At 44.3% G+C, this 27,273-nt stretch overlaps 1 protein-coding gene across 1 annotated transcript in view; it reads left to right on the forward strand.

The window, feature by feature from the left end:
• Nucleotides 1-12,962, forward strand: part of LOC103255280 (sodium/bile acid cotransporter 7) — a 76,348-nt gene extending 63,386 nt beyond the window's left edge. The window contains exons 6-7 of the mRNA XM_008053246.1: nt 6,965-7,110; nt 10,381-12,962. Of these exons, the coding sequence (XP_008051437.1) occupies nt 6,965-7,110; nt 10,381-10,410 (176 nt within the window). The 3' untranslated portion in view covers nt 10,411-12,962. The remainder of the gene's footprint in view (nt 1-6,964; nt 7,111-10,380) is intronic.
• The last annotated feature ends 14,311 nt before the right edge of the window (nt 12,963-27,273 follow it).

The raw sequence follows: 27,273 nt of genomic DNA on the forward strand, positions 1-27,273 counted from the left end.
GTCAATAGGAAGACCACCTTCATGGTGGAGGAAAATATAAAACTGAGCCTCAGTGAACCCATGGGATTTTGGTACATGGACAGAAAGGCCAAGATCCAGGCAGGGATCAGCTTTTATTTACAAAGATAAGCTAGGCCTGAGTTGTGACAGCAGTTGACAAGTGGAAGTTTGGTTTAATGACATTAACACAGCTTAGTGATTAAAAGTAAATATGACGCCAGGCATGGAGGCTCACGCCTGTAATCCCAACACTTTGGGAGGCCAAGGGGAGAGGATTGCTTGAACCTGGGCAACATAGCAAGCCCTTGTCTCTACAAAAAAATCAAACATTTAGCCAGGTGTGGTGGCACATGCCTGAAGTCTCAGCTACTTGGAAGACTTAGGCGGAAGGATGGCCTGAGCCCAGCAGGTAGAGGCTGTGGTAGCCGGGATCATGCCACTGCACTCCAGCCTGGGTGACAGAGTAAGACTCTGACAAAAAAAAAAAAAAGAAAGAAAAAATAAATATATGCACTGGGATCCAATTCACCTCTACTGCATACCAGATGTATGACATTCAGCATTAAACCTCAGTTTCTCATCTTTAAGTGGGAAAACTGCCACCTACTTCATAGGACTATAGTAAGAATTAAGTGAGATAATGCAGGCAAAGCACTTAGTATTGCACTTGCAAAATGGTAGTAGTAATAATCATGTTTTACTGAAGTTGAATAGGTAGAGAATTTGATGAATGGGTATTGGAAAGTCATTGCAGTTCTGGAGCAGGGTATTGTCTTTAATTAATGTGGGCTTGGAGAAGATTAATCTTGCTGTGATTTGTAGGATAGATGAGAGAAGAGTCTGAAGACGGGGAGTTATGTCAGGCTGCTATGAATGTAACCATGGCTTGATTTTCTGAGGAGCTGAATTAGGAAGATGGCAGTGAAAATGGAGGGGCGAAAAGAATGGCACATGAGGAAAGAATCTGTAGAATTTAGTGACTTAATCTGGGGGGAGACAGGATTTGTCAAAGATGATCCCCAATGTTTGAGTCATAGAAAGTGGGTAAGCTAGTGACAGTAGAGGCTCGGGGGGCCATGAGGGGCTGGAGGGTAGGACACTGACAAGAGCCACCAGAAAGCTGCATCCAAGAGCGCAGAGACCTTATCTGGGTTATTCTCCTTATATTTCTACCACCCAGAAGAGTAATTCACACATAACCCAAAATGTATTTTTGGGTAAATGAATGAATGAACAGGAGCATTGTGCACCTACATAAGTAAACTCTGAAAAATCACGTAAAGTAGATAATTTTTATATTGTGAACAATAGAGCAGCCTTCGGTGGAAGTTAAATAAAAGTCCGTATTTAATATAAGAAGAAAAATGTCTGTTTCTCAAGGAAAAATGAAAAAACTGTCCATCCAATAGAAAGTAGTTATTGTTGAAGCTTGCACGCTGATACAAAGGGAATTTTTTAATTCAGAGAACATAAAATAAGCATATTTAAAATAGAAAAAAAAAACTTGTGCTTGTACATATTGTTTTATCCTTTCCATCCTGGGTATAGGATAAAAGAAAACCCTTACTTGCTTGTTAGAAGAAGAAAGCTCTTACTTGAAGTTCCTACTTGGCAGATGTCAGTTGAAAGCTGTGCTTATGGAATATGCTGCAGTGTCAAACTCTGTTGGATAATTTTAGACAAATGTGTCATGTGTGACATGGAAATATGGCATGCTGTACATTAGTGATTTCCCAAGTGTTTGGATCAGGTAGTAATGTGCTGGGAGAGTGCTCTTTATCTCTCCACACAGTATACTTGTAGAGCAATGGGGAAATGCTTTTGGTGGAAATTACTTTAGTCAGAAAAAGAATCCATTTACAATATGCGCCTTCTAACATCTTTCAGACAATGCATTGTATTAAAGAGGCATTTTTTGATTAATGTTTTATAAACATTTTTCAGCATGACAGCTTAAAGTCCCTGTAAAATTGTAAATGCGTGCATAGTGTTCACTTCCATAAAGTCAAATGCCATCTCATAAAGTCTAGTTGAATCCTGTCAACCATGGTGACACAGAATCAGTACCTGGGAGCATTAAAATTAATTTGCTTCATTTATATTACTGCAGTGATAGCAAGATGAAAAGAGTCCCATATTTAAATTTTACTTTAAAAGGGAAACTCTTTCTAGTAAGTTTGTTTGGGTTTTTAAATGATTACTTTTTTTCCTAATTAGCGAATATAGTAGAAATGGAGTGATGGTCTTCACAATGACTTTATGATGGAGTTGGGAAAAATACAAACTCGTTCACTCACCACACTCCCCTTGAGCCTCTACCAAGTGCTAGGAGATGAAGAGGAAGCAGTCGTGACCCTCAGAAGCGTATCGCTTGCTAAGGGAGACCCACAAGAAGCAGGTAGCCAAGGGAGGCTGAAATGCCCGAGGGGTGGTAAGCACGGGGCAGAAAGGACCCAAGACCAGCCTGGGCACTTCATGGAGAAGGCAACCTAGGTACTGAGGGCCAACGATACAGAGGAGTTGAACAGGTCAAGGATGGGGTGGCAGGCGGTCCAGGCAGAAGGAGCTCAGGTGCCTGGTACATGAGCAAGGATGGAGGAGGAGCCTCAACGTGCCTGCTGTGGCTGGAGTGAAGAGGTTGAAGAGTAGAGGATTTAGCAGGAAAAAGCAAAATTCAGAGGCCAGGTCACGAAGTCCTCTTATGCCACACTTAGGGGTCTCTCCCATGTGGTGTGCTTCTATGTGATTTGACATGATCAGATTTGCACTTTTGAATGTTCACTCTGGTCACAGAGTGGAAAATGGATTGACAGGACAAGCCTGGAGGTAGAGAGACCGATTCGGAGACCGTGTGGGAAGATCACCGGAAGTAAAGTGATGGGGATGGAGGTGTGAAAAGAGGTGACAAGGACGGAAGTGTCTCCCATGTGCCCAGTAAGTCACTAAATGCAGGATTATGTCATATACTGCTTTCTGGCATGCCTAGTCCTTCCACAGAGAGATTGATCAATTATATAACTGCTAAGTGAATGAGTGAGTGATCAAGTTAATTATCAAATGAATGAGTGAAGAGGACAAAAGAGGGTGCATTACATTGGCTTCTGGAATAAGAGGTACAGCTGATTGTCTCTGATTTTCCTCGAAGAGCCAATTTTGCCAAATTCATGGTCAGCTAACAGAAATCACAGTATGGTGAGCTCAGTGACTGTTAGCAGGTTCCCAAGCTCTGTCTACTGAGTTTTCAGTTGTCATCCGGACAGTGCTGGACAACAGCAAAGAAGCCTTAAAACAGAGACAGGAAACTCACCGCCTCTGAGTGATCGCCACCATAGCACATGAAACTTACCACCTCTGAGTGATGCCACCATAACATGGAACCCTGGAACATGGGAAGGCTAACTCTTACTCTGCTTATCGCAGCCTCTCTTTGTACCCTGACCTTGGAGAGAATGAAAATGTGCCATGTGGAAGCTCTGCTGGGACTATGGGGAGGGGAAGTAGGAAAGAAGCTGAAAGAAAGCAGGAAGAAAGAAAGCTAAACAGAAGATCTAGACGCAGCTCAAATAATTACAAAGATGGTTCAATGATTGAAAAGTAAGGTAGGGCGGGCGCAGTGGCTCACTCCTATAATCCCAGCAAGTTGGGAGGCCGAGGTGAGAGGATTGCCTGAATCTATGGGTTCGAGACCAGCCTGGGCAACTTGGTGAGACCTCATTTCTACAATAAAATCAAAAAATTAGCCAGATGTAGTGGTGCATGCCTGTAGTCGCAGCTACTTGAAAGACTGAGGTAGAAGGATCACCTAAGTCCAGCAGGTCAAGACTGCAGTGGCCGTGAGCGTGCCACTGCACTCCAGCTTGGGCAACAGAGTGATACTCCAACACACACACACACACACACACACACACACACACACACACACACACAAAAGAAAAGTAAGGTAGACTTTAAGTCCAAGGGAAAGTAAAGTTTCCCAAAACAGATAACGTGACTTGAGTCACTGAAATGCGCCACCCCTTGCCAAGTGATTGACTTGTGAGTCCACCATGTGAAAGTGACAGAGAGAGGACACGTGAAAGGGGCTTGGGCCTTAACCTCTGGGAACTGAGGTTTTTTTGTCCTCCGATATATTATTTTTAATCCTCTTTTAACATTAGTCACTCGGAGAGGGGTTAGTGATAGGAAATTTGCTTAATGACCAGCAAGAAGATACTACAGGGACCAATTCCCAGGTAATTGGACAGATACCTGCAGCAGCTCCAAGTCATCGTGAGTTTCTTCACTTTTCAAGTAAGGAGAATGACTGTCACACAAGGCGGAGAAGGGCCACCAGGGTCTGTCAGAAAAGCAGAAGCCACCCTTTCAATATCAGGAGTTGATGAAATCGTGTTGGAAAACTGGAACTGGAAAAGGAGACAGTGAGGCAACATGGGAGTAATGACTGCAGGAAGTGGCTGGAGTTGGAGTCAAAGGGAAGAAGTTGGGGTTCTCAGAAACTGAAAGCCCCTACCCCAGGGAAGATGCTGTCGCTGGCAGGAAGCCCAGGCACCAGGGAGAAATTCCTCCTCCCTCTCTAGCCTTCCTCTAGTGTCCTGATTGGCCGAACCTTGCAGGGAGCAGCTGACCAGGACTACCAATGTTTATTACAACTGGACATTAGGGTCCAAAGAAGGTGGGGAGTCATTTATCTACCAGAAGCTTCTTGAAGGTCAGGATGTGGCTGTCTTTGAACCCTTGGCTCCCTTGCCACTATTGAGGCAGCCCCTTTTTCACCCATGTGAAATTACAGAGACATCCTTGGTGTGGGGAGCAGGGAGTCTGATGAAGTCTGCTGTCCCTGCAAGTGCTTCTGGCAGGCTCCATGGGGAATGAAACACAAAAGGATGCCTGGACTCAAAAGCTTTTTGCACACCAGGCCCTCTTCTGCCTCACTGCAGCTGCAGTGCCCATGGCATCTTGAACTGACCCAATCCGATCCAGAGAGTGGGAAATTCAGGCTGCCTGCATTGCAATGTAGAGTTGACCATGGGGGAAGTTTCCTGACCACGAGGTGCTTTGGTTTTCTCATCAGCAACATGGTGAATATGATTCTTTTTCCCTGACCTCACAAGGTTGTCATGGGGTGCGGGACAGTTTCGAGGGAAAGGCTTTCGGCAGAGGGCGATGTGGAGGAAGCACAGGGCACATACTAATGGCAATGATCGATGATCGTTACCATGGCCACCTCTAGATACTGCTGTATGGCATTCCAGTGAATTTCTGATGTTGCTTGCATTTAATATCTTGCATGTTTTGCAATCCATTTTTTGTTTACTTATTGTAGCAGCAGCACCTGGGACTGTCTCTGGCTTCCCTTCTGAGCCCTCTTAAGCTGAAGAATGACACAGGCCAGATTCTTTGCCAAGAAGGGATCACTCAGGTGATTTAGCCCAGCAGTCCTGATCCTCGAATTTGGGGTCAGAAAATCCTGCTCTGATCATTTTTAGGGACAAAATCTCTTCACATTTCTGTCTCCTGCTCTCTTTCCTCATTTTTATTCTGCCCCCACCCCCAATTTCTTAGCATCATCGCTTTGGGCCAAGGAAAGATCAACCTTTCTTGGAAAGGTTGAGAAATCATCATAATAACTTTCCAAAACTATAGAATTGGATGCTGCTTCTCCACAATAAATGGATTTTTAAAGTTTGTTATTAAGAAAAAGAAATTGATTTGTAAAGGTCATTGTTTGAAAGCTTATCCTTTTGTTTTTCGTATTAGTATGAAGACAGAAACTGCACAATCTCCGCATGTACTTTGGAAGCTCTAAGAAAGACTTTATGTGTGGGAAGGGTTAAGTGTTTTCAGTTTATGGCCATGATTTGCGAGGCTGTGAAAAAGAAAGCAGCCATGAAGTACATTTTTGCATAAAGGTCTGAAATTTATTGGAGGGTAAAAATAATTGAAAAAGCCAAGCCTTCCTTGTTGTGTTATAATAAAAAGTTATTTATGCACCATCATTGTACATGTTTAGGAGCTTGGGTCCTTTTCAAAGGCCATTCTCAGAGAAGCAAGAAGGAAGCCAGGCTATCAGCTATTCCGTTGAAAAAGCTGATACATTCACATAGCAACTCTAAAGACCATGGCCATGTTAAAACAATTGGGGGTAACAGTTAAACTGCTAGTATCTGAGTTTTGTTAGTTACAGAACTTTGAAAGGTTTGCTCTGTAGGCAACTGCTTACAAAACATGCACACCCTGCCTTTGGTTCAACAGTAGACTCACGAAGCAGTATTCACTTATTTGAGTTCCATTAAGACATCTACTGTGGAGTTTAAACACTCAGCCCTAATTTTGCAATTCACTGCTATACACAAAATTATATGAGCCTTGCTTGATGATTGTAAAGCACTTTGCAATCCTTGGCCAAAAGGAAAAGTGCAGTGTTCAAGGGAACGTATTAATGTTCAGTTCACTAAAGTAGCCTCCTACTTTTAGCAGTGTATACCATACGTTATCTCACCATATTCACTCAACTCTCAAAAGCAAACTTTGAAGCCTTGAACTGGAATCAGCCTTGAACTGGTCCCTAAAGACCAACAGACTGTCTCACTTCTAAACAAGAAGAGATCGGTTTGTTAACCTCTCCCTTACCAATTTTTTTTCAGCCTTCTTAAGGCAACACCATGACATGCAATCTTCTCTCCTTTTTGACAGGCTGCTGATTTGCAGTGAGAGACACCGGTACCCTCGAGTACCAACCACCTTTCACTTTAACCTGTTCTAGTTAGAGGTAGAACTTTAGGTAGTGAAAGGAAGATGGAAAGACTTGGTGACTCACTTGAGCCCTTCCCATGTTAGTTCTGTGAATACACGTGGGAAAATATGGTAATAACCTATACCAAACTTCTGATTTTAATGGAGTGGATCTTTAATTAGACGACAGATGGAATTTGCCTCTAGGTTTTCTGTCTTCTCTGTCCATCAGGAATTCCGATGCTGAAGATAGTGTTTGCGGGCCATGAGCATCTCTCCTTAATATCCGTGCCCTTACTTATGTACCACCCAGCTCAGATTCTTCTGGGAAGTGTGTTGGTGCCAACAATCAAGTCTTGGATGGTGTCACGGCAGAAGGTGAGACTCCAGAAAGATCTTATTTGGATCTAAACTAGATTGAAATGTTCCTAAATCTGAACTGTTCATACATGTTAGCTTTTGCTAGCATATTCTTATTCTCAAATATATATTTTCTTCATTAAATACAATAATAGCCAGGCTCGGTGGCTCAGCCTGTAATCCCGCGCCTTTGGGAGGCTGGGGTGAGTGGATTGCATGAGCCCGCAGGTTCGAGACCCGCCTGGGCAGCGAGACCTCATCTCTACAATAAATCAAAAAAATCAGCCGGGCGTGGTAGTGTGCACCTGTAATTCCGGCTACTCGGAAGGCTGAGGCGGAAGGATCGCCGGAGCCCAGCAGATTGAGGCTGCGGTGGCTGGGAGCGGCCACTGCACTCCAGTCTGGGTGACAGAGTGAGACTCCAACTCAAAAAAAAAAAAAACAATAATAGTGGTCAAATTGATCATTTCAATTTGAGCAAGAGGGCCCAGGGTTAAATATTTTAAATTGTTATAAAAGATGATTATATTTAAAATACAGTTTCAACAAGCTCTTTTTTGCCAGGCACAGTAGCTCGCCCCTGTAATCCCAGCACTCTGGGAGGCCAAGGCGAGAGGACCATTTGAGCCCAGGAGTTCAAGACCAGCCTGGGAAACGTAGAGAGACAGCCATCTCTACCCAAAAAAATAAAAATAAGAAGCCAAGCATGGTGATTTATGCCTGTCAACCCAGCACTTTGGGAGCCTGAGGCAGGAGGATCCCATGAACCCAGGAGTACGAGACCAGTCTGGGCAACATAGCGAGACCTTGTCTCTACAAAAAAATCAAAAACATTAGCCACATGTGGTGGTGCACGCTTGTAGTCCCAGCTACTTGGGAGACTGAGGCAGGCGTATCATTTGAGCCCAGGAGGTTGAGGCTGTGGCAAGCCGTGATTGTGCCACTGCACTCCAGCCTGGGTGAGACTTCGACTCAATGAACATGCAAATAAAAAGCTCTTTTTAGCTCACTCATATCAAAGTACATATTGCATGGGGTGAAGGTTCAGTAAATATATTCAAAGTATATACCTCCTCCACTCTGGTACATGCCATCTTCACCCCACTTTCATGTGTGTCCTGATTTCTAAATATGCCTGTGCCTTTCTAAATATAATAGAATCTTGTTTATAATCCTATTTCATTTAATTTTAAATTTAATTTAAATTAGATCCTATTTAGTATCCAGAATGCCTGCTTTATTTTTAACTTTCTAGACACATAATAACTTCTTTGTGCAGCAAAACTATATTTGGGCATTAAAAAATAAAATATAAGCAGGAAAGGCGCCCACTCAGTGTTAATTTCACTATACATCGAATCTTGTTACATCTCAGATATTTGTAGATTTGATTATTTCCTAAATTACCAACCAAAATAAGTAAACCAGGTGATTCACAAGAGGTTTAGATAATGCATATGACATGACATGGTGGCACCAACAAAGCTGGCTCTTTCCTAGTGACTTGGACCTATCAGGGCTTGTTTTTGTCTGTCCAAGAGTCAGTGACTATCATCAGGAGATATGTGGGAAGAACAGGCACCCGAAAACAAAGTGTCCTGTGTCATGACCTCAGTGTCCTGAAACTGGAATGGCCACAGGACCACCTATTGAGCTCTGTGTGTGCTAAGCACACCCCGTCCTCTCCCTGGTTGGGAGGCTGGATCTTGAGTCAGCTTTTCTGGGTCAGAGCTCAGGCCCCCAGCTCTACCACATGCTCACTGTGTGTCCTGGGGCAGGCGTACTTTACCTCTCTGTTCCTCTGGTACTGTGAGACTAGTGATAATGTCTACATGCCAGAGCTATAGAGGGGTGTGGTGGGCTTATGACAAAGCTAGCTGCTGGAATTATTGTTATTGTCATTGTCTGCAGTGATGTCCATTGCAGACTTTGCTCTCCCATTTTACAGGTTAGAAAAAGGCCTCAGAGGATTGAGCAGCCCAAGGCCATGTGGAGAGTTCATTCAGCACTGGAGTTAGGACTTCAACACTGGTCAATTTGGCCCCAAAAGATTTTCCTAGCACCAAGATGACACTCCAGACAGCAACGTAACATCACTTTTAGAAGCTTACTCTCAGCCCCCAAGATCTCACCTGAGAAGTTCATCCAACATGTGTTCACATAAAACAGATTCCTGTTTTATCCTGGGATCATTCCAGGCTCTTAGCCTCCTCCTCGAAGTTCCTTTCATTCATTCTTTCTTTCTTTCTTTTTCTTTTTGGTTTTTTTTTGAGTCAGAATCTCATTCTGTTGCCCTGATGGCTGACGGGAGTACAGTGACATAATCATGGCTCACTGTAGCCTTGCCCTCCTAGGCTCAGGCAATCCTTCTTCCTCGGCCTCCCAAGTAGCTGGGACTATAGGCCATACCCAACTAAATTTTTGATCTTTTGTAGAGACAAGGTCTCACTATGTTACCCAGACTGGTCTCGAACTCTTGGGCTCAAACAACCCTCTCGCCTCAGCCTCCCAAAGTGCTGGGATTACAGGCATGAGCCACCACACCTGGCCTCTTTCCTTTCTTTTACTATTTATCCCATTGGAAAACTTCTATTTATATTTATGCTGATGTTTATCAATATGTGCATTGTCAGTCAGAAGTTGTACATATAAATTTTGGTAAAGAATGAGGAAATTATTTAAAAATCTGAATATAATATTGATATCCTTATCAATATTATCCAGCCAGAGAAAACAGTAAATTAATGAGTACATTTTTCTCCTAAAGGTTTAAAAGCTCTGGAACTTGTTCTAGGGAGTAACAGAAGCATTTCTCAAAAGGAGACTAAATTGGACACTATTGTTCATTTTTTCGTTGCACAGAAAGCACTCCAGTCCAGGGGTCACTGGCTGATTTAGAACAATCCAGAAGGCCTGGAATATGTATCCATCAAATTAGATGACTAAACTAAATACAAAGACTCTTCCTCAGGGCACCCACAAGTGCTTCCTCTGCTTTGCAGACAATACTAACTAAGTCCTAAAGGTACCATCTAGGACACAGGGGAACTGTCTGAGTAGCCAAACCAGGTGGTGGGGAGGTGGTGGGGGGGTGATAAAGTCTGCTGGCCAGCATGGTGGGTAGGTCAACCTGTTTGTATACAGAGGTTTGGATTCTTGCTTATATGAGGCCGCTGGGTAGACCTCTTCTTCCTTCTAGAACTAGCATAAACTGTCGGGAGTTCATGGATGCCTCCACTTTGCTCATGGATACTGTCCAACTCTGAAACACAGCTTCCTTTCTTGCAGGGCGTGAAGTTGACAAGGCCAACAGTATAACAAAGGAACCACACCTTCTGCCATGATGTATATATGTACAGGATTGTACAGACACACAATTCTGAAGACTTGTACATGTGAATGTTGCTTCAATGCATATTTTATTTTTTTACACAAAAATATGATATACCTGTTTAAGTGCCTTAAAATATTTTTGACAAGAGCGTTTGTTCCAAAACATACTTTGTCGGTTACTGCCAGGGGTGGTACAATTTTGAGGATATTTTTTTCCTAGTGCTAGAGACAGTCATAGTAAGTGGCAAAAAAAGCAAACATGCTTCCTCTGCACCAGCTTTTGTGCAATACAACTCGGTGATCGTTACTGTAATGTTTGAAATGAGGTCACACCATCAGGAAAATACCCTTCTGATGACAGTGAAAATTTCCAAAGTCTGATTCACGCATACTTTGATTTACTGTGTGATTCTTTTTTTTCTTACAACTGTGACATGCCTCTTCCTTATCAACTCAGCAGGGGTCACGGATCGAATAGATGCTGAAAAACAAGATACCTGCATTCCATGCCATCATTTTTTAAGACATTCCTTCAAATTGTTTCCACACAGAAATTCCTCAGTCCCATCATAAGAAACTGAGGTGTTTTATGTCCTAAATTTATTATAAGCTGCTTCAAAGAAAGGTCCTGGTGTTTGAGTTATGAGTGAATTACGTGAAGTTTTGAGTTAAATGATACAATTTGGTTTTCAGGGTCTTTAAATTATATCTTAATATGTTGTTTCTCTTTGTTTCTTAATTTTTTTCTTACCTGTTTTGCAACACACTTGCACACTTTTAACAGCCAAATATAAAACAAAAGTGTTGCAATCAGTTTGAAAGCAGCAGCAATTAATGATGGATTAAATTCACATTCCACAACTGAATTTTTCCAAACCAACATTTTTCTTTCCTGTTACACGGAGGTGCTGGGCATTTTCCAAATTGCCCCTTTTAGCCAGAAGCAGCCTGTTACATCCTTGCATTAAGCACACTTAAGGCATTTGAGGCAATTTATTAATGAGAACTTCCTTAGCAGATTTGACAAATGTTTGCAACATTTTTGAAAAAGTTAAATCATATTGCTTTTAAGAATAAATGAAAATATAAAGGTCAGATGCAAACAAATGTTACATAGACACATTCTGTCTAACCAGATGGAAAGAAAATGCAAAACCATTCATTAACCAAAATATCAAGTAAAATTAGTTCCCAATCAGGCATCAGCTTTCAAAGAAGTGTCCAATATTTGCTTCTGCTATGACTGCAAGAACTTTAGCTGGACCCAAATAGAGAAGAAAGCAACATACAGAACTCAAGGAGCGTGTTTCTGTGTTTCCTGCACACCATCCTGTCACATCCTCTCTCCGTGTCCTCTCTTGATTTGACAGACGATATTGGCGTACGAGGTCTCAAGGAGGCCGCGCCGTGTCCTCAGCAGCTGTTTTTGTTGTGTTGTTGTTATTGCCCACAACAACAAAAGAAATCATTTCTTACAAACCCACCAAGGTTATCTATTATCTATCTTTCTATTATTGTTACTACCAGCTCTTATCTTTTGACAATGTCATTAAATCTTATAAATTTCACAAGATTTATTCTCAGCGTAAATGTTAAGGTCATTGTCAGACCATACCAAAATCTATGTTGAACAGGCTGTAGTACACACTGTCATCAAGAATTTCGCTGTGTCTAAAACTACAGTAATTTTGCTTGATATTTTTGATGCTTATCTATGGAGCACAGAAAGGCTTTCATGTCTTGTTCCTACAAACTCTTTGAATTTCAGAGTAAATGGAAATGTCTGTCTGTCTATCTGAGCTTTCATAAAAATCCTTCTCCTTAGCATTAGAGTACTGATTCTTTCCCCCCCAACTTATCTACCTCTATTGTCTAACACCTATACTAGGTGTGTTTATGGGATAAAATTCAACTGAAAATGCTATGATAACATTTTATCTTTTGCTTTAAAAATGTGGGGTTTTTTTTCAAATAATCTTCTTTACATAGTGAACTTTATTGGCTTTAGTGATATGCTTATGCCCATTTCTTTTTTTACACAAATGCTGTGGCATATTTTTTCATAAGGTACAAAAAAATCAAAATTTATTTTTGATTCATGTTTACTGGGATTTAATTCATGCTTATTCAGAACTTAGAATATTTTGTTATAACACTTTCAAGCTCTCTGTTTTATACATTCATTTTTGTCTCAATGTATTTATGAAAGAAATACATTAGATTATGTTTACTAATTTTTCCACCTGGGTTTTTTTATGGCTGTTACAAAATTTAATTTTTTTTTTTGAAAGGGTGATAATGTTGATCTTTACATGTGTTTTTTCTAAGTGTTAAAAATTTGGGGTGGATTTTTTTTTTTTTCAGTTCTTCCCTATTCTGTCTAAAACTAGCACACCTCTGGCTGATATTCCATGTTTCTTTATGCTAAATACCAAAATTTTTTTCAAAAGGATTGGTTAAGTAATGAAGTGGATTATTTATGATAAATGGAAGATGAAAATAATTATATGATTAAACAAAGAGATGTTTCAGAAATCACAAGAGGAGCTGTGGCGTGTTTTTCACATGATTTCAGATGCACTCATCATGCCTTCGGGTGACTTTAGATGTCTTTTCATTCATTTCAGCACCATTACATCATTCATGATTGCATAGATGTACACTTCTTAATCTCCCCAGGCATTCGTATCAGTACCTCCACCATACTATGATGCTAAAATCCAGAAGGAGCCCTTGCTTTTTTTTTATTAGAGATATATCTCCATCCACATCAGTGTTGAGGACCAAAAGAGCAGTGTATGTGAGACCAGTGTGGTAACTCATGCTTGTAATTCCAGCACTTTGGGAGGCTGAGGGCTCCTGCTGGAGCCCAGGAGTTCCGGAGTAATCTGGGCAGCATAGTGAGACCTGGTCTCTACAAAAAAATGAAAATGAGCTGGGCTTGGTGGCTCAGCCTGTAATCCCGCACCTTTGGGAGGCTGAGGTGAGTGGATTGCCTGAGCCCGCGGGTTCGAGACCCGCCTGGGCAGCGAGACCTCATCTCTACAATAAATCAAAAAATCAGCCAGGCGTGGTAGTGCATGCCTGTAATTCCGGCTACTTGGAAGGCTGAGGCGGAAGGATCACCAGAGCCCAGCAGGTCGAGGCTGCGGTGGCCGGGAGCGGCAACTGCACTCCAGTCTGGGCGACAGAGTGAGACTCCAACTCAAAAAAAAAAATGAAAATGAAAAATAGCTGGGCATGGTGACGCATGCCTGTAGTCCCAGCTAGGGCAAAAGGGTGACCTGAGCTCAGGAAGTCAAGGCTATTGTGAGCCATGATTGTGCCACTGCCCTCCAGCCTGAAACTCTGACTCAAAAAAAAAAAAGATGCAAAATTTAGGTGATGTAGATTTTAACTAAGCTGGTCATATCTTTCAGGAATAGGAAAGATGAAACCTTAGCATGCGTTTCCCAAACCCAGTGTCTCTTTGATGAGCAAGTTACCTTGTATAGAGTTTCATACTCTTGTGTTCATGTCTTTGCTATCTTCTTGGCCTAGAAACCCTCTTCCCCCTGGAAGCCTTATGGAAATGTCACCTCTTACATGAGGCCTTCCTGGCTTCCTAGCCAGTGCCAGACTTGCTGCTGTCTTTGACATGTCGTTAGACCTTGTCCCCCAAATCTTCTGAAACCTTTGCAACGTCTAATCATTAGATTATACTTCTGTCTCCTCCAGTGTGGGTACTCATTTTTGTTTTTCTACTATGCTTTGCACAGTGTCTGCCTCAGAGTAGAAGCCACAAAAAAAATGTATATTGACTTTCCAAATTGTGTTCTTAATAGGTAGGATGTGAACTTTTAAAATTATGAGAGCACTTCCCTACATTAGATTGTTATTAATTTACAAGGAAAACTGACTATTTGACTACTATTCCTACCCTGAGTAAAACTATGAAGCACTTCCTTGAACTATCATTGGAATGCATTACTTTATAGCTGTGTCAATATTAACTCTCCAAGACAAGACTGCAGATGTGATATGCAAACAACTTCCATCGGGTATGCTTTGACAGAATAATAGATATTTTAGGCTAAATCAGGTTAGGTCCATCTGAATTACTGAATACTATCTATACACAAAGATAAAATATTTTCTTATGAAAAGTAATACGTACTAAAAAACTAGATTAAAAATTAGCATCATTGTTGTCATTGGTTTGTAAGTAGACAATATACAAAAGATCTTATAAAATTTTATTATTTTTAACAAAACTTATACTATACTATAAGACAGTTTTTCTCTAACACAAAGGGTACTTGGGTCATTACCAGCAGGTGTGAGGGCCAGTTAGAAGCCCAAACTTCACCTGCAAGCAGCCTAACTTATATAGTTAATCCTCACCTGTACCCCACATTCCTAGGATAAAATAAATTTTTTTTAAAGACAGTTTTTCTCAAATGTGAGATGCAAACTCCATTTAAAAGGGAAAAATATTCTCACTGATCCTGGAGAACTTACGTTCAGACTCAATGATGAGAATCTCTGCATTAAACATTAAATGCTGTCAGTCACTCTACCGATCAGCTGGTCCCCGTGTGGTTGTGAACACGAGTACAGATAAAGATGCTAAAATTTCAGGGTCATCCTGAGTCCTGGGCTGGTCATCAGATGGTCCCAGCAGCTCTCCCCAATCCTAATCCCCAGCAGAACTCTCAGCAGCTCACATGCTATGGCTGGTCTCTGCTGTGCACTCCACCAACCCAGACATGGAATTCAGCACTGGTTACTTGATTTCTGCAGAAGTCTGGACACACTGAATGTCTGGGATGTGCAGATCTCAAGCTGAATAGTAGCCATCCTGTCCCTACCCACCTCCCAATCTCCCTGCCACCTGGACTCTCAGTGACACCTTCTCCAGAACTCCATCCACCTGCCCCACTACCAACTCTTTTTCCTCTCCCCCTTCTCTCCCCAACCCCCCAATTCACAGACATCCACTGTCTCCCGTTCATTTTCCAACTTCCCAAACATGCCCAGGGTCCTACTTACAACAGCCATGGGATGTTTGAAAAGCCAAAAGTCTTACCCATCTTCCCTAACGTAGCAGAAGCTTCATGATTTCTGTTGTCCTTTCTAACTTGCATTCCAGAACTTGGCAATATGAGGATTTGTGTATGTCCTGAACAAGCCGCACCCCAAATGTCAGGAAGGAGAGAAGAGAGTGTGTGACTCTTCTAGACGCACAAGAAAAACAGGCAGAGGATATAAATGGGTAATTCTTAGAAAGGTGCAATTAAAAAATGGATGACAGACATATTTTTAAATATTCAAACTTAACCATGGATCAGGGAAATATACTTTGAAATGAGTATATTTTTAAAACCATGCAAAAGATTGACAAAACATTTAAAGTTTGATAATATTCAAATACTGACAGAGGTAGGGGGAGAGGGCACACATGCCCTGTAGTGGGAATATAAATGAGATGGAATTTGTGGAGGCTATTTAGCAGTACTGTCAAAAGTTTAAATAGCGGCCACAGTGGCTCATGTCTATAATCCCAGCACTTTGGGAGGCTGAGGCGAGAGAACTGCCTGAGCCCATGGATTCGAGACCAGACTGGACAGCTAGGTGAGACCTCATCTCTACAATAAATCAAAAAAAAATTAGCTAACTGTGGTGGCACTCGCCTGTGGTTTCAGCTTCTTAGAAGGCTGAGGTGGAAGGATCTCCTGAACCCAGCAGGTCAGGTCTGTGGTGGTCGTGAACTTGCCACTGCACTCCAGCCTGGGCAATAGAGTGAGACTCCCCCGACTCAAAAAAAAATTTTTTTTTTAAATATCTGTGCTTTTCAACCCAACTCTCATTTCTAGAAGTCTACCCTGCAGAAAGAGACTGGTACACTAGAATCTATTGACAAGAATGTTTTCAGAGCATTGATAAGGCCAAAAAGACCACCCAAGTTCCCTAAGTCAGGGAAATGTTTAAATAAACAATGGTATGTTTTTACTGTAAAACATTTTGATCCATTAAAATGAATCAGAGTATATTACCTTGGAATAAAGGTATATTATTGAGTGGAGAGGGGTTAATTTCAGGAAAGGTATGCATTGTTAAACTTAGTTTTACAGATTCCATATTTTCAAAATATATGTTACATACATATAGGAAAACTAGAAGCCTAAAGACCATTTGGAAGGATAATTATAACTAACATGTATTGAGAGCTTCATGTCTGACATTGTTCCAGGCAAAGCATTTAACCGTCTCAACAACTCTATGAGGTAGGTCGTATTATCCATGTTTTCCAGATAAGAAAACTGAGTTGCAGACCAAGTAGCAAGCCCAAGGCCACAGAATTACTAAGTAGGAGCATCTTAACCAGTATTCGTCTATATTTAACAGTGGTTGCTATCAAAGAAGCCAGGAATGCAGAGGAGGTCTTTAATTTTATGTTTTACTTCAGTCACACTTTGAAGGGATTCTAATAAGCAACTGACACACACTGGTGCTACCTTTGCTTCTTGAGGGAACAGTGTATGCCATGTCTGGGCCCTGGCATGTCTGCCAAGCAAAACATCTTTTGGCTGAGAAATGTTATACAATAGCCCCAGATCTGAGAGGGCTCACATGTAACTTTCTTTGCCTATTCCAAAGAAGTCAACTGGAGGTCCAGCAGGGAAAGAATGGTTTATTAGAACTTACAGGAGGCCCCGATGGCAGCCGGTCGGTGAAGAAAGAATCTATATCTCGGGACAGTACAGTTTTATAATCAAGCAAGTTAATCATTCAGATTGCTACACAGTGTTTACAACTGCAGTGAGTAAGCCTGCCGCCCACATTGTTCTCAGCTCTGTTCCGCTGACCCATTACTCTGTATCTCATGACCCATTACTGGGAATATGCATATCCTGCAAAGACCAGCCTTGGCCAAAGGCTGCTCCCTGAGGGAGGGGGTAGAAAGAAGCCAGATACAAGAGGGAAAGAGTCAATGTCTGGGTAGTTACCTTGCAGAAACAGGAAGCCTCTCAGCACTGCCCAAGTGGGTAAGGGAAGGACCAGAGAATCAGGTTGTTCTACACACTGAGATGTGAGGAATTTGGAGATGAAGGAGACAGCACGGGAGTGAGGCAGAGAAGTCCCGGAATGGGGAGAAGAGAGGAAAAAAGAGCAAAAGGGCTGGGTAGTGTGACTAGAGATAGGAGGGAGACCCCATGGTGAGAAATGTTGGTGGCAGAATGGCAAGGACCTCCCAAAGACAGTGACAGAATACATGAATATGTGCAACGCATTTAGGAGTGTGCCTGCACGTACCTAGTGACTTGTATGAGTGGTGGTGGCTATGGTTATTAGCAACAGAAGCAATATTAGTTTTAGTTGTTGTGGGGTTTTCTTGTTGTGTTTGTTTTATTTTTAGGGACAGGGTCTTGCTGTGCAGACCAGGTTACAGTGCAGTGGTGCAATCGCTGCAGCCTCAAACTCCTGGGCTCAAGTGAGCCTCTCACCTCAGCCTCCCAATTAGCTAGGACTACAGGCACATCTCATCATGCCTGGCTAATTTTTTTTTTTTTTTTTGTAGAGCTGGGGTGTCACCATGTTGCTCAGGCTGGTCTCAAACTCCTGGGCCCAGACAATCTTCTCACCTCAGCCTCCCAAAATGTTGGGATTACAGGCGTGGGCCACCACACTTGGCCCAGAAATTTTTATTCATATTTCTCATGTAATTCTTTCAACAGCACTAGGAAGGTATGTCTCATTATTTATCTGTACTGTACAGGTAAAGAGAGTAAGTCCAGAAAAGTACACAGTGAGTCCAAGCCTCATAACTCTTAAAGCGGTAGAGTTGAAATTCAAACTCAAATTCTCCTGAGGTTAAAAGCCTATGTATTTAACTATCAGGTAGATTCCATTACAGCCCCAGTACCACATGGTTCTCTCATATTCTACATTTCTGGAAACTAGCAATGATTCTGAACTCTTCTTCAGCTCTGTCACCAAAGTTTTGATTAAGGATGTTCTCTCTTCACGTGGAAGAAGACAAAACCCCACAACTTAGAATTTCCAGGTACCTGGAAGGAAAGAGCCTAAGGATTCTGACATATACACCCAGTCTCAGAGTCCACTGGTAGGAAAAGATGACATGCTGAGGAAATAGAGCCTGGCCTCCGCCCTAGAAATTGATCGTTTTCTTGTTATCGGAAATTACAAACTTGACATCCTTGCAGCCATATGGACTTGTGCTCACGGCTGGGAGTTCTAGACTCTGATTCTGTGTGCCCACAGAGAGGACTGTTGTCAGTGTGGTCTCCTGGCTGGTTTTGCCAACACAGAATGAACTTCTTCTACCTATTTTCCACCAGTAAATGTTTACCATAGGGTCAGGCACGGTGGCTCATGCCTGTAATCCCAACACTTTAGGAGGCCAAGGCATGAGGATTGTTTGAGCCCAGGAGTTTGAAATCACCCTAGGCAACATAGCAAGACCTTGTTTCTACAAAAAAATCAAAAAATTAGCTGGGTGCGGTGGCACACACTTCTAGTCCCAACTACTGGGGAGACTGAGGTGGAAGGACTGCTTGAGCCCAGACGGCCAAGGCTGCGGTGAGCTAAGATCATGCCACTGCACTCCAGCCTGAGCAATAGAGTGAGATCCTGACTCAAAAAAAAAAAAAAAAAAAAAGGTTTACCACAACTTCCAGCCCTGAGACCACTGCTATTATTGTCCCTTGTGTGGTACACTCTGATGATGTCCCCTCTCCTTTAGCAGCTACTCTGTGTCCACACCCAAGAAGTCCTGCTCATGTTGAAAAAGGAGGAAAATGCCATTTTTGTAGCACTCACTTCTCTGCTCATGAAGCCAAAGTAAGAACTGTGTAACATCATGGGGTTGCTAGTAGGATAGGGCGAGAGAATCCCTGCAAACAGCTTGTCTGGCTATGCCTGGCACTTGGCAAGAGCTCTGTAAGTGGCAGCTATGATCATCATTCAACAGTGGATGGGACCTAGACAAACCATGTTGGATGTGTGGAGTCAGAAGCGTGTTGGCAGGTGTCAGGCTCTATTCTGCACAGCTTCTAATCTATGCAAAAGATCCATAATGGAGACCATCAAGTGTCACTAGCAAGTCGGGAAGCCGCCAGGGCATGTGTCTACTTGATCAGTTCATGAAGATACTGAATTCTGAATTTTAAGATGGTTGCAGTGATCCCAGCCTTCCCAGGGACCTCCCAAGAGCAGTGTGGGGCAAGCACATGTTGAAAGACCCCCTGGCCCACCATTGCTGCCTGGGTCTAGCCTTTTTCTACCTACTCCAAAGAACTCCAAGCAGACGTTTTGTTCAACTCTCCCAGAAGCCCTAGTCTAGCTTATAGCCCTCTGTTGATGCGGTGGACAGAGCTGCCCTGGTGGATTCCGATTGTCTATTGCCTGTCAGAAACGAGGTCCTAGGGCTCTCCCAGAGCAATGGCTTTGTGGTCACAGTGTTGTTCCTTCCACTGGAAATATCCCCTTTCTGCTCCATCAGGTGCCAACATTGCCCAGGAGTGGCCAGCTGTGCCTTTCACAGTCCCCCTTTTCCACTCACTCCTTCAGTGCTGTCATCTTCCAGAATTCTGGTCTCAGATCTTTCTTCCCACCCCGCGTTCTCCCACTGAAAGCTTTCGGATCATGTGCATGGTGTCAGCCTCATTCTGTGAACCAGCAAGACTTCCCAAGCCTGTGGCCCTGAGCTCCTGTTTCCAACTGCATTCTGGACATTCCCTCCTGGGGGTCTTCAGGACCTCTGACCCCACATGCCCTGAGTAAAATGTGATCACCCCTTTCTGTCCCCACACTTGGTCCTCCTCCCTGCCAGCCTCCTCTGTAGTCATGGCAACTGCATGGGCCTCCTTCCCCCAGCCTTCACATCTCCCTTTTCATATCCAGTTAGTCACCAAATTCTATTGATTCTGTCTGCAAAACCTCTCTTCAATCTCTACCTTCCTCTGCAGCCCATAACCTTTGTCTTTTTTATTTTTTTGAGTCAAGGTCTCCCTGTTACCCAGGCTGGAGTACAGTGGCATGATCATGGCTCACTGCAGCCTCAACTCCCGGGCTCAGGTGAGTAGCTGGGACTAAAGGTATACGCCACCACACCTGGCTAATTTTTTTGATTTTTTTGTAGAGATGAGATCTCGCGATGTTGCCCAAGCCAGTCTCAAACCCCTGGCTCAAGAGATCCTCCCGCCTTGGCCTCCCAAAGTGCTGGGATTACAGGCATGAGCTACCACATTCGACCTTTCCTAGCTCTGTGTGTGTGTGTGTGTGTGTGTGTGTGTGCGTGTGTGTGTGTGTGTGTTTCCTGCAGTAACACCTTTCTGTCATCCATGAAACCCTTTGCTGCCATTTCTCAATGATCTAACAGATGCCTGGCACTCTGCTAACTTCTTTCTCCCATTTAACCTGTACAACAATTTTTGACATTGGCATCATTATTCCCATTTTACAGATTAGAACGTGGAGGCCCCATGAAACTAAGTTCCAAGTCCCACAGCTTGTAAGTAGCAAAGCCTAGATTCCAACACTAATTCCCAGTCTCTCCCTCCACGTTCTCATCGCCGTGGGACACGGTCTTTGGCTTTTAGCAGTCTACTGAATTTCTTCACTTGCTGTTACATCACTCTTCAGGCTGTACCAAGTTGACTTTGTCTGCGTGTCTCTCCCTCTCTAAATGATTAGTTTCTTCAACAAGGACCTTGTTCTGTTTATGTAATAGACCCCTGGTAGCATGCTAGCCTGCTAGGAAGACCCTCTGTAAATGTTTATTGAATAGTGGGTTCACCTTTCAGGCTCTCCTGTCTGATTTTCCAATTCTGGGGGACAGATGTTTCTAGACTGTGAAACACTGTGTTTGGAGAGGGGCATGTGACTCTTAACTATCAGTGTATGAGAGTTATCAATCTATGGATGTCTCAAAGGGCTTTCTTTTTTCCATAAAAACAATCCGGACAAATGACAATTTCAAGCCATGAATAAATGAGACTCAGAGAATCCAGACCTCAGGACCCTTCCAGACTCACATTCCTTGTAGCCTTGGTTTGGGAGCCATCTGGCTGGCCTGTAGGCATGCAAACGTCCTGAGGAGGGTCAGGCACCTGGCTGTGGAGGACCACATGGCTTTTGGCCCCAAGCTCATCGAACAGGCCCCACCTCCCTGTCCTTCCTCTGTCTTCCACTTCCTATTCCCGTGGACATTGTCCCCTGCTCATCCAGGGACTCCAGCCATCAGCCCCAATGTTAAGTCGGGCTCTAACCAAACTTCCACTGGAAGAAGAGAAAGCATGGACAGACATAAGAGCAAGGATGGGGCCAGCAGTAACAAGGCACAGGCAGCCAGTTATTGTAAAGGGAGCCCCTACATCGGGCCCTTTTACCTCTGGGTCATGGGTTCAAATCCAGCCAGGCCTCGCCTGACAGAAAATCATTACCAGCTCTGTGTCAGGCTGCCTGACAGATGGAAAATGAATTTCTGTCTCCATCCAGCAGGCGGGTGTCCACGTCACACTTGGCACTAAGCGGCCCTCGACTCTGTGGAGACAGAAAAGTCATGTGAAAGGCGCCCGGTGTCAGGCAGGTCTTCGAGGTCAAGCCAGGCCTGAATTTTGGCATCTGCACGAGGGTCTGACAGCTCTCTCATCTTGCTGATTTCATGAACACTTTATTAATCAGAGGGTTTTTTTTTTTTCCTCTGAAGACATTGTTTAACTAGCAGCTTGAAGTAATGGAACAACTGAGAAAATCTGATTCTGCAGCATTGAGGTAAGGTCAGCCAAAATCCCAAGAGAAATATACCTGAAGGGGATGTTTTTTTCTTGGCCCTATGTTGAGTTCAATTACTTAAGTGCCTCAAAATCTTCAACATTTTGTGTGTATGTGTGTGTGCGTATTGGAGTCTCACTCTGGTGCCCAGACTGGAGTGCAGTGGCCGCTCCCAGCCACCACAGCCTCGACCTGCTGGGCTCCGGCAATCCTTCCGCCTCAGCCTTCCAAGTAGCTGGAACTACAGGCGTGTGCTACCATGCCTGGCTGATTTTTGATTTATTGTAGAGATGAGGTCTCGCCAAGTTGCCCAGGCAGGTCTCGAGCCCGCGGGCTCAGGCAATCCACTCACCTCAGCCTCCCAGAGCGCGGGATTACAGGCTGAGCCACCGAGCTGGCTCAACATTTTAATAATCAAGGAAAATCATCTCCAGAGGAAGCTTCAAGGCAGAGTCTACCCCGCTCTCTCCCAGTTCTTCCACCCAGCCCCACACTTAACTTGGACCTTCCTGGGGACTCTGAAGGCCTCAGGTTGGACTTGCTCTCCCACAGAGTGTCGTTCCCACATGGATCCCGTTCCCTGATAAACAACCTCCCTCCTGGAAGGGCTTTGGTGCGGAGCAAGGGAAGGATAGGCTGGCCTTGGACAGCGACTTTCACAACTCAGCCGGAAGCACTCATGTGGCGCGCATGGCCTGTTCGGTCAGCAGTGGCCGGGTCCCAGAGTGAGTGTTCTGGCATGGTGCTTGTGTCAGACTCCATATTCTCATCCTGGCTGAGCACACTTCTTTATGGCCCAGGGATGCTTCAGCTGGGCAGGGCTGAGTTGGGCTGGGCTGGGCTGGGCTGGCTTTGCTTAAGCAGGGCTGGATTGGGCAGGGGAGAGCTGGGCTGGCCCGAGACTGGGCTGGGCTGTATTGCTCATTTGTCCACACAGAAGGCTCAATGGGCAGGGTAGGCAGGGCAGAGAGTCCTTGACCACAAAGCTTTCTGGAGGAGGGGCTTTGGGGACAATGCCCTCCCTCTAAGGGTACATTATTTTCATCTCTCTTCTCTTTTAAAACCATCTAAGCCACTAATCTGAAGGTGTGTCAAGTTTAGAAAGACCCATCTTCCCTTCCTGTATACAGACAGGCCTTTCTAACCCTCAGAAAATATCCACCAAGCACCTGCAGACTGCTCTTTCTTAGGACACCCTGGTGGGAAAACCTCACCCATCCCTGGATTGTTCTGGCAAAGGCAGCCACAGTCTTATTTGGCCTTCCAAGTTTCTCTGGCTCTAGACAGATGAGTCCACTCATCAGTTTGAGGCTGTCTCCAGGGATCTGCTGTCCAGGTAGTCCCTTGATCAGCTTGGGACCGACCGCACCTTCTCTGCTGTTGACCGCAGTCAGCAGGTCACCTGTGGCCCGACCCCGCCAGGGTATAGCGACAGTCCCCTCAACTCGCGGGTTCACCTGGCTTGCAGGAACCTGGCCCAGGTGTGCAGTGGGGCCATCTGAGCCAAGAGCCAAGGATCCCACTGCCCAGGGAGACCCACTTTCTCCTCCTCTCTCTGTCCCTCCACCTCTGCTTGTTAGGAAAGGGGCAAGTGGTCCCCTGACTTGAACTCCAGAGATCAGAGCCCAGAGGAGGCACAGAAGAGCTCCCAGGAGCACTTGCGGCAAGGTGGGGCCTTTGGGCCTGCTTGTCTCACTTCCCCAGTCTTCCTACCGCCCTCCTCAAAGTCTCCTGAAGCAATCTGGCAAAAAGCCCCTAGATTCCCAGTGTGCATCTTGTATTCTGTTCCCACCGTCAGGCAGACACACTGGTATTATTCAGCAGAGGCAGCCCTCACTGTATCTGTGGCTGTTCACGCCTTCCGGAAGTTTTTATTTTGTTTTGTTTTGTTGATTTGGAATCTCTGTCACCCAAGCTGGAGTGCACTGGCACAATCATGGCTCACTGCAGCCTCAATCTCCTGGGCTTAGGCAATCTTTCACCTCAGCCTCCTGAGTAGCTGGGACTACTGGCATACACCACCACGCCCAGCTAATTTTTTGGTTTTTTAATAAGGAAAGGGTTTCACTATCTTGCCTAAGGCTTGTTTCAAACTCTTGGGCTCAAGTGATCCTCCTACCTCAGCCTCTCAAAGTGCTAGGATTACTGATGTGAACCACTGCACCTGGTAACCAGGAGTTTTGAATGCAGATTCCCTGCAGAATCTGAGAGCACATGTGTGAGGTTCAGTATCCATCTGCATAATCACTGTGCAGCATTACTGTCCCTGAAAGCTGGGCAAGAGTGGGTGCCAAGTCCACAGACGAAACTCACAGCCAAGTTCAGTGAAAATCAGGGTCTGCAGTGTGCTTTGGGGCCCCCTCTCTGTCTGCTTCTCCCACATTTTCTCTGGCTGGAGTCTCTAGGCCACAGAGAAGATTCTTGGGGCTCCCTTGCAACCCCCCCCACTTCCCCCTGCAGCCCCTAGTCTGCATTCCAGCACAGGCTTTCAGATCTTCCCATGTGGAAGAAACAAACAATAAGTCACCTATGCAAGTGTCCAGGGTAGAGAAAGGTACTTTGGGAATCACTCCTCTGCTCACAGATGGATGTCCACAGAGTGGGATCACAGTCAGCAGAAGGGATGGCCCTCAGGTGAAGCCACCAAGAATTTCCTACCCTGCCAAGCTAAGCTTCATTAATGGAGGAGAATTAAAACCCTTCTCAGACATCCAATCCCTAAGAGAATATGCCATCTCCAGACCAGCCCTTCAGCAGATGCTTAAAAATGTTCTAAGCACAGAAATGAAATAGTTTGCAAAAGCACAGGCAAGCATGGAGTTAACAGACCATACAAATCAACCAAAAAACCTAAAAAGCAGAGCAGTCTCTTTCTTTTTTTTTTTTTCAATAGCTTTTGGGCATACAAATAGTTTCTGATTACATGTTTGTATTGTATCGTGGTAAAAAAAAAATCTGGAGCCGGGCTCGGTGGCTCAGCCTGTAATCCCACGCCTTTGGGAGGCTGAGGTGAGTGGATTGCCTGAGCCCGCGGGTTCGAGACCCACCTGGGCAGTGAGACCTCATCTCTACAATAAATCAAAAAATCAGCCGGGCGTGGTAGCACGTGCCTGTAATTCTGGCTACTCGGAAGGCTGAGGCGGAAGGATCTCCGGAGCCCAGCAGGTCGAGGCTGCAGTGGCCGGGAGCGGCCACTGCACTCCAGTCTGGGCGACAAAGTGAGACTCCAACTCAAAAAAAAAATAAAAAAATAAAAGATCTGGGCTTTAGGCGTACCTACCGTTCCCACCTGTGCACATTGTACCTGATAGGTAATTTTTCGTCTCTCCATCCTTTCCCTCCTCCCCTTCCAAGTCTCCAGTGTCCATTATACCATTCTCTATACCTTTGCAGATCCTTAGTTTAGCTCCCCCTTGTAAGTGAGAACACATTTTCAGTTCCTGACTCTGTTCACTTAGGACTATGTTCTCCAGCTCCATCCAAGTTGTTGCAAAATACATTACTTCATTCTTTTCGATGGCTGAATAGTATTCCGTAGTGTATATGGACCACATTTTCATTATCCACTGATCACTTAGACTGATTTCACATTTTTGCAACTGTGAATTGTACTGTGGTAAAGCAGCCTCTTAATAGCAATATGACAGGAACAAACTTCCACATATCAATAATTAACTTAAATGTGAAGGGACTGAGCATGCCACTCAAAAGGCATAGAGTGGCAAACAGGATAAAGAAACATGAGCCGTCCTTCTTCCGCCTTCAGGAAATCCACCTCAATGCAAATGACACCCACAGACTCAAAGTAAAGGGATGGAGAAAAGATCTTCCAGGCAAATGGAAAACAAAAAAGAGCAGGAGTAGCTATTCTTATATCACAATGGTCCCCAACCTTTTTGGCATCAGGGATGGGTTTCCTGGAAGACAATTTTTCCATGGACAGGGCGGAGGGGATGTGCAGTCAAACCTCACTGCTCATGTTCATCTGTATTTGCAGCCACTCCCTAGTGCTAACATCACCGCCTCAGCTCCACCTCAGATTATCAGGCATTAGAGTCTCATAAGGAGCGTGCAACCTAGATCACTGCCATGTGCAGTTCACAAAAGGGTTCGCACTGCCATGAGAATCTAATGTGGCAGCTGATCTGCCAGGAGGCAGAGCTCAGACAGTAATTCCAGAGATGGGGAGCAGCTGTAAATACAGATGAAGGTTCATTCATTCACCCTCTGCTCACTTCCTGCTGTGGGGCCTGGTTCCTAACAGTGTCCCCCAGAGATTGGGGACCCCTGGTATATTTGACAAAACAGATGTTAAACCAATAATGGTTTAAAAGGACACTGCATAATGATAAAAGGCTCAATCCACTAGCAAGAAATATTCATCTTAAATATATACGCACCCAACCTGGACCACCTGAGACAGCCCTGATCTTCCAGAAATCAGGGCTGCTTCCAGGAAGGGGTGCCCCCAGCATGGAGAAAAGCTTTGCCTACCTGGGAGGGTGCCATGCAGACAAAAGGAAACAAGGGCTCCCTCTAGGCTCTCCAGCATCCTCCTCTAGCTGTGATTCTGGAAGCATGAGAAGTAGTTCCATGTGAAGTTAAAGGACTTGCCTGGACATTCAGAGAGTCTGTTTTTGAGGAAAGGCAAGAAGCAGCATCCTCTCCCCACCGAGTCCCAAGCTTGGAGAACAACAGATGCTCAGTGAAACATCACGGAGGCACAGTGGACTCCTTCTACCCTCAGTCCTCGCTCCCCCCACAGCTGTGAGGCTCTGGTGAAACACCTTCTACTTCCTGAGCGGTGGTGTCCTCTAAAATGGAGGTCACGATAATGGTGAAAATGCCCACCTCAAGCTCAAAGGCTGTTTCCAGGATGAAATGCGGTCACTCTCCCGAAGGAAAGATGTAAACTCTTAAGAGTGATGCAAATGTCAGGGATGGGTGAGCTGAGTGGGTGTATCAAATATGCTCCACAAATAAGGCTTTCACAGCTAAAAAGCAGCTCTCATGAATCCATTGACATTCTTCTATTCATTGAGTAAAAGATCTAACTTGTAAAAGTAACCT

The sequence above is a fragment of the Carlito syrichta genome, unplaced genomic scaffold, assembly GCF_000164805.1.
Source record: "Carlito syrichta isolate Samal-C Ts95f unplaced genomic scaffold, Tarsius_syrichta-2.0.1 Scaffold287988, whole genome shotgun sequence".
NCBI lineage: Eukaryota > Metazoa > Chordata > Mammalia > Primates > Tarsiidae > Carlito > Carlito syrichta.